The 8,351-nt window shown below is 31.8% G+C and overlaps 1 protein-coding gene across 2 annotated transcripts in view; it reads right to left on the bottom strand.

The window, feature by feature from the left end:
• Positions 1-8,351, bottom strand: part of LOC106457688 — a 35,630-nt gene that overhangs the window by 14,429 nt on the left and 12,850 nt on the right. For both annotated transcript variants that reach the window (XM_013917128.2, XM_013917129.2), the window contains exon 3: positions 4,617-4,752. In XM_013917128.2, coding sequence (XP_013772582.1) covers positions 4,617-4,752 — 136 coding nt within the window. The remainder of the gene's footprint in view (positions 1-4,616; positions 4,753-8,351) is intronic.

Genomic DNA, 8,351 nt, shown 5'->3' with positions numbered 1-8,351 from the left:
CCAGGTACAGGTAAAAGGACAATATAATAAAAATAATAAAAATATATAAATATATAATGTTATGAGATTTAAGGTATTTAGTCTAAACATTCATGTTTTCGTGTTATAATTTGTTGTCATTCTAGAATGAAAGAGGCATAATTTATTTTTATTTCCTAACTTTTTATGGTGGTTGCGAGATCGTTCAAATCTACTGAACCCATACAGAGATTAATTACTAAAAATAACAGATAAAATATAAAGTTTTTCTTAAGATACCTTTGATAACATTATAAAGATTTCGCATACGAAATTTCAAAATTTTCTGATGCATAAAAGTATTTTTAATCTTAAAATTACTTTGCATGATAGATAGGCAAGATGTGAAAAACAAAGGCATGAGAGAAACATGCTTTACAAACCTTACAACTTAATAAAAAAATTAGATATTTTGCATATGAAAGCATTGTAATGTTTACCGATAATCTGCCAAATTTTATTAACGTTCACTTACTAATTTAAAGTTATAGCATGAAAACTATAACAAGCACAAAATGGTTAAGAGGTCGTCACACTGACCAACCTCGTGTTGAAAGTGTTAAGGATTACATTAATACATTAGCTCAAAAATTCTACAAAACAGCACTAAAAAGAAACAGCCAAACAAGTACCTTTCCCAACCTTGCAGCCACACCATCCACATGGCAAACATACGTCTCTCCTCTTAACTATGTTGGTGTACTTTGGTGACAGATTTTCTTGTAGGCAGATTTTGTTAAAGAAGAATATAAACCTACAGACATCGGTCTTGTTTAACAAAATCTGCCTCTTAACTATATAAATAGTGTTTAACCATATACATATACTAATCAATAATTTCCTTTTCAGTTCCACATCTTAGGCACAGATCAGGTAGATCAATTGGGGCTTACCCCGTGAAAGCAGGTTTTCTCTGGGCATTCCATTTCCCCTCCATCCAAATTAACAAGGACATTGAATAAGTTATACCAGCCACCTAAAAAGGGCCATTACTCTCACAAGTCTACCTGACTCAGTTTCAACTTATTATCATTTTAATTTTATAAAGTTTTCTTTTCTTTCAATCACATAACTTCATATTGACAACTATTCAAAACTGAAACTCGCATACTTGGTCTGTTAATCCCTTTTCCACTTGACAACTACTCACTCTGCCTGACATCACTGTCATGTGCATCGACAGACACACGTGATTCAAACCCGACTACCAAAAGGTGTCTTCATGATTTTCTCGGCATGCTTGGGTCAGCATGTTCCGCATTTCTTCTTGCCTCACAACATCTCTCCCATTTTCGTTTCAATAATTTTAAGCCCAGTGGCTTAATCAAAATTCATTTGGCTTTAACTTCTTGATCGTGCGGGGTGAAGAGAAACAAAGTATTTCTGATCATCCCAAGTTGTCTTACAGGTCACAAAATTTTCACCAAAGCTTAAAAGATTTTTAAACCTAAATTCCTGCCACAAGTTTTAAATTCAAATTAAGGTTTTTGAGTAGCCACATCACCTTGCCAGCAATGGACACACACACCAATTGGTTATCTCTTTTTTCTGATTCACAAATCAAGTTATGCAACCTTTCTTCGTTGTCTGTTCCTGATCTTTTAATCTGGTAGAAAACTAATACTACTATCATTACTGCTCTTCTCAACATCAAACCTATTTTTGAATGCCATCAAAATGTCCATTGCGATCTCATCCACAGCAACAGGTTGCAAGTCAAACATCTCAGAACCTTGCATATATGGGTAACTAAAGGAAGAATTGGGATTGGTGATAACATGCCAAAAAGTAGCAGTCCCAGTCATGGTCAGCAGGGCTTAGAGCTATCTGCTGTTGTGTTTTAGCGATCATGTCACAATTAGAAATCACCGACAGCCGATTATTATAGCACAGTTTATAATTTGATGATGTCATTGTGTAATATTGTTGAGAGTTTAACCTTAAACATTTTCACAACTACAGAGAATGTACTTTGAAGTTTCATTAAATTTGAAATGGTTGAAGTTATTAATAAATGAACCATGCCAAAAAAATCAATCTCTTTTGGTTTTTGTAATGGAATGAGTGAAAAATAAAAATGGGGACTGATCTTGAGACTAGTGCATGATTAATATATGTGACTGTTGTGAGAGACAAACAAATTTTTGAGGTTCATTGTCTAAATTCATCATTCACTTGAGCCATAAGTTCAAAGACTTTTGCTATCACTCTACACCTTTTTAACTAAACCAATTTTTAAACCAAACGAAGTATTCTAACCAAAGATCAGATAAAGTGACAGCATTTGAAAGTTTCATTCATAAAGAGAGAGGAATCTTCAAAACAGTTACCCAAATATTTTCTCTTAAATTGGCCTTATTAACTCTCTCAACCGGACTCGATCGATTTGACTGACCACGTGACCTCTTTGTACTCATTTAAACTCTTTATAGTTTTGATACTACTAAATTTTAATATAGTATGTATATCTTCACAAAATTTGGCAGACTTTCAGTAAACATTATAAGTCTTTCACATACAAAATATATTTTTAATGAAATATTTTTAATAAACTAAAAAAAAAAGAATTGTTTGTGAATATATCAAGTTGTTTTTTTACTAGTACATGTGCAAAGTTATTTTCATGTTAAGATTAAAATACTTTTCTTCATCTCAAAAATCTCAAATTTCATTTGTGTAATCTCTAAAACCTCCTAATAGATTTCAAATGTTTGTTTTCAGTAAAACTTTATACCTTATCTGTTATTTTCTCTGCCTTAACTCTATAAAAGGTTGGTCAATTTGACCGACCTTGTAACCATCATAAAATTAGGAAATAAATCTAAATTACACTTTTTTTCTATACTAATTGGTATAACATAAACAAAATGCAGTTTAATTAAATTTTGAATGTAAGTCACTAAAAGCTCATGACATGCACAGTAAAGGATACCCGTGGCAATAGGGTTAAAAATGCTCCTCACTGTATTTTATTGCATATGTGATGATCAGCTTTCCAGCCTTGAAAAAAGAAATGACAAACTTTAATGCATTGTGATAAAGAAGACCCACATCGTGCTGGTTGAATTATTTAAAATTTATCACTTCTTGGCTTGACACACATGCTTTCATTGAACGTGTTTCAAATCTCAGCACTTTACACTGTCTTTTGACATTTGTCTAAAATCACAAAATGTTAGCTTTTACCCTCGATAAAGTTAGTTACAGGTGCAACAGGCAGTCGGTTATGACAATTCCCCAACTTTGTGATTCTTGTTTATCAACCATTTGCTACCTACTCGAAAAACCTAAAATCTCTAGTTTTTTCATTCAGAAGAAATCCAACCAATCAGCATTCACATTTGTTGAGCCACAACTAACTAAGTTAACTTCCTTGTACTACACATATTAATAAATAACGAGACTGTCAAATGATGAAACGGAATGTTCCATACCTGTCCAATAGGTTATTTTGTAAGTATTTGTATATACCTGTTTACCACTTCCAACTTATAGTGACATCTCCAACAGTGACATGTGCAATTCAAACAATTGATAATCACCCTACTAGAAAGTAATAGGACATTCCAAATTTCCAATTGCTCTGTTGTCATGCACTCTTCGGCAATCTCCCCAAACAATGAGCTAATACACAGTGCAGTACTAACAGGGAGTCACGTGGCATATCATTCTGAGAAGCACAAAGAGTGTATTAGCTCTGTGCATAGAGTGCTGTTAGCAACCGTTTGGTGATGTACAGTCCATAAAGAAATGGACCTTGTTTTTTAACCTTTCTTTCATTCAGCGTATCAACTTGTGTAAATAAATGAGAAACAGAAAAAGATTGTTTAACTGATGATATTTTATTCTATGGTGAAAGAAAAAGTACAGGGTCATGATTGTATGCATACTTACAAATCAGAAAATTGTTGTGAATAAAGTGGTCTGGGTGGTATTTTTAATTTCTAAAGATCTATTGGGCTCTGTTCTAAAAAAACCGGTTCAACAATGGGCTAAGAAGAAGTTTCACATAATGAATCTGTCGGTTACATATCAAGAAGTACTATGGGGTTTCTACTGATGATATAGCCATCATAACTCAGTCAAGTTTTGTCCGATTTGGAAATTATACAGTGTAATCATTATATCTCTTTGTATGCTACCAAAATTGGATAAATTCCAGGTTTTTAAGTCTGATCCCTGCCACCAAGATGCCTCTTGTTGAGGAAGAGATTATGTTAATAACAGTTTCATAGCTGAACCAACTACATTAATTTCAGGCTCATAATATTGGAAGTACTTATGAACATGTTTATAATGCAGTGAAGAATATATATATATAAAGAATATGTACTATAAAAATAAAGAACTAAAAAATACTCCCACAAACTTCATGGAGTGTCAGCAAAATGTACATTATTAGTTTCACATAATCAATGACAATCTGTTAACACTGGATCTCACATTTTAACTATTATTTTTGCTAGTTTTATATGGTACGTAGCATGCAAAATACCTAATTAAAACAAGTAATAAAAAACTAAATAGAAAAAAAAACTACACTTATTATTACAAATAACCAAGATAAATGTCATTTATTTAAAAATTTTAAATCATACCATCTAGTACAGAACATGATGATGTTATTCCTAAATTCACGATGTTCCCTCCGAACCGAGGCCTGTAATAACTAGCTTCAGGTCGAGCTTTTTTGTCAGTATTTTTCTCCACAAACTCTGCATTATAGTCTAACAGCTACAAAAATACATAATCAAGATACTTGAAAACATGAATCCACAAGGAGTACCAGACAGCTCAATCTAATATTAGCTTTTTAATTATGTTCATATGCAAATAGTAAGTTAGATCATAAACATTAACTTCGCTTTTTATATTTGTAAAACCAAAGTAACTATATGCACTTTTGAAAAAGTATAACAAAAATAAATGTTTAAATTATAAAATGTTAAATCTTTTCAAACTTTTGATAAAAAAACTATTATAAAGTAGGTCACAAAGAATTTAAAACTTATAAACAAGAACTGATTATTCAAGCTTCACACGGAGGAAAGCAAGGACAGTTTCCAGCTACATCTCTTTCCACTTTCGACTCTTAGAGATAGAATTTATAACTTTTTGGATAACCACTACTAAATAAGCTGGATGTTTAAGGAAGCAAAATTTATTTTAACATTACATTTTTATTTATTATGCACTAGATAATTATTTTCATTTCAAAGAATAAACCAAAACAAACACTTAATTTCCCCCTTTTTAATTACTAAACAATCACAATATATCATTGGACTATTTATTATGCAAAAGATGAAAATGAAATTAATGCTTGGGAGAAGTTAAGTTCATACATACATAAATTACTTTTGTTGAGGATTTAGAAAATTGTGAAATGATTAATAAAATATTACTTCATAATGAAAGTCAGAATCTAAATATTAAAAAAAAAGCGACATTAATAGTATAGCTGTCACATTTCTTTGAAATGCTACCAAAAGTAAATACTCAAAATGACAACTTGTATTTAATTCTTCACAAATACTTGCTAGACATTATAGTAAACCATTGAACTTCTCAATAAATAAATATTTTTCTACACATCAATCAGTGAACGAGGTTGTCCTTCAAACAATCAAATTATTTCAGACTTCAAAGCTGTAAATACTTGCACGAGCATTTCAGCATTGAACCAGGGAGATGCAATTGGAAAATATTATCAACAAAGTGATAATTCCTGTGTTATTCTCATGTTCATATTGAATGGCTCTGCAACTTCCAAACATACACACACGCAGTGCTTTTTATTTCTGATGTACGTACTTCACACCACGAGTCCAAACTGGCATGGAAATCTCCAGAAACACTCTACCTCTAGCTACATATGATGTACCACAAGGCTTAATTCACAGCCTGCCTTCCAAGGTACCTGTAATAGTGTGGGGGGAAATCCCCTAAACCATGGAAGAAATCTCCACATTAGTAACATCCCTATTCAAAATGTCATGTGTTAGTTCAACCAAATGCAACTGATGATTGCTACACTTACTGTGTGATTAGTTTTCTTGGGTGGAAGTTGATGGTTCCATTGAAGGGGTGAAAAAATTATTAATGTCTTTCAGTTAAAATACATTGATACAGATGAAACGTCTCTGGTATTGAGCTAAAACAAATATGTGGGCTTTGAGTGCACAAAAAGTTGAGCTTATTTTGGAAAAAGATAACTGCTACTGCGGCAAATATGTTTGTGTTATGGTAGTGACTAACAAAACCCTTGCATTAATCCCTGTCCTATAACAATTGTATGATAGGAATGGATACAACATGCATGAAAATATAAATAAGCAAAACAGCAATTTTTTGCAGACTTTTTTCAATGTTAACAAAGCCTTGTTTTCTGTGTACAGTAAGCATAATGCACCCACATTAGAGTAATGCTTAGGATAGTAGAGAAGCAAATATTCCAAACACTTAGTACATAATATTTAGCAAGTTATTGTGTTAATTTTGCTGTAGTATTTTTGAGGGGTTCCAATAGTGATCCCACTATCATATCTCACCACGTTACCTGAGCTGGTTTGTTTATTGTAATTATTCAAACTGTCAAAACAGAACAGTTGATTTGTATCAATGATTTTTTTCACAGTATTTCCGAGGTATAAGCCCAAGTTGTTTGATGAGACATGAGTGAATACACAATGTTGTGTCAACAATGTAACAGTGTTTACCTTAATAAAGTACTTGATGTTGATCAGACATTTGATATAAGCTTTTGATCATGTTTTTGTTTGTATGTTTGTGTGTATCCTTACGATACTGAGATCAATTTCTTTTTACTCATGGAAGGACAACCTTTTTTATGCAGAACAAATAAAGTATGGTTAATGGTTGTCCAAAGAACAGCCATTCAAAATGTCTTAAATTTGTTCACTATTAATCAACCGCTCATGAAGCAAAATAACATACTCAATAAATAAAAAAAGAACTGTAGCTCACATATTAGTTAAAACAATAAATAAACCGGAACAGGTCTTACTTAGATAAAATAAATTTAGCAATGAAAGCCCCTCAGTCAGTTTTTGTGCACTAACTGTACTGTTACCTACTTTCAAGGTGGTGTAATGAATATCATACATGATATATGACAATGACAGATTTGCTTCATCCATTTTTTTTGTCACGGTAAAATTTTGAACCTGTACACAGTGAGTATTACTTCTTGAAGTTGATGCAAGAACATGACAAACTAACCTCAATATTAATAAAAAATATTTATACAAAACTAATTTTTTATTTATCAACTAAACTTTGTGTTTGGAACCAGAGCTAGGTTGTTAATTTCTATGGTCTATAACCTTGGAGTATATATATATATATATTGTCATGAAACATTTAATTTTTCCCAACACTTAATATGTTTATATTATCACAATATAAGCATAATATCCTTAAAGTGTAAGAACCTTCACAGTTACACACCATACTAAATTTGTTACATTTAGTAGCAGTATAACAATATGTTGTGCTTAAGTAATTAAATACCAGCAACTGGACAATTTAATTACGTAGTCTTATAACTTTTACATAAACATTAATTTTCTTAGAAACCATTACATCTGTGTGATTATTTTTTGTTATTGTAAAGTAAAAGAGCAGAACAAAAAGTATAAAAACTTTTAATTATATAATCTAACAGAACATGATTATTATAACATTTGATAAATAAAATTCATGATCCTCAACACAGCTTAAAAACATAGGTAAAAATGGCTGGAGACGGCTTGAATGGGTAATGAAGAAAAACTTTAATATAAGTTTAACATAACAGCAAATGTACAACCATGTACAACCACAAAACAACTCCATGCCTAGAGTTCAAGGCGTGTCTAGAAGATCTAGCCAGAAGACTAGTGACCCGCTACATAAAAGAACAAAAGACCACCTCTACCTCAAATATCCTCCAACTACAGAAAGAAGAAATCCATGACATCAACCAACAGACTTTTATCACAGGTAACTACAACAAAATGTGGTTTCCCAAAGTTCCCAAAAACTGTATTTTAAATAACTTTTTCAAAGAATTCTCAAACAAGACTGTTAATATAGTCAACCAATTCCGTAAACTGAAAAGTAACCTCACAAGTAACGAGATCAAATCCATTTCCAATCTTAAACAGGACACCAACATTAAAATTCTAAAAGCTGATAAAGGCAACACCACTGTCATCATGAACAATTCAGAATTCATCGACAAAATGAACGACATCCTTTCCGAGAAAAAGAAATTCAAAGCCATCCCAAATAACCCAACAAACACACAAAACTTTATTACAAATGAAAAA

The sequence above is a fragment of the Limulus polyphemus genome, unplaced genomic scaffold, assembly GCF_000517525.1.
Source record: "Limulus polyphemus unplaced genomic scaffold, Limulus_polyphemus-2.1.2 Scaffold361, whole genome shotgun sequence".
In the NCBI taxonomy this organism is placed as follows: Eukaryota; Metazoa; Arthropoda; class Merostomata; order Xiphosura; family Limulidae; genus Limulus; species Limulus polyphemus.
The sequence above is the reverse complement of the archived record's forward strand: the minus strand, read 5'-3'. Positions and strand labels throughout refer to the sequence as shown.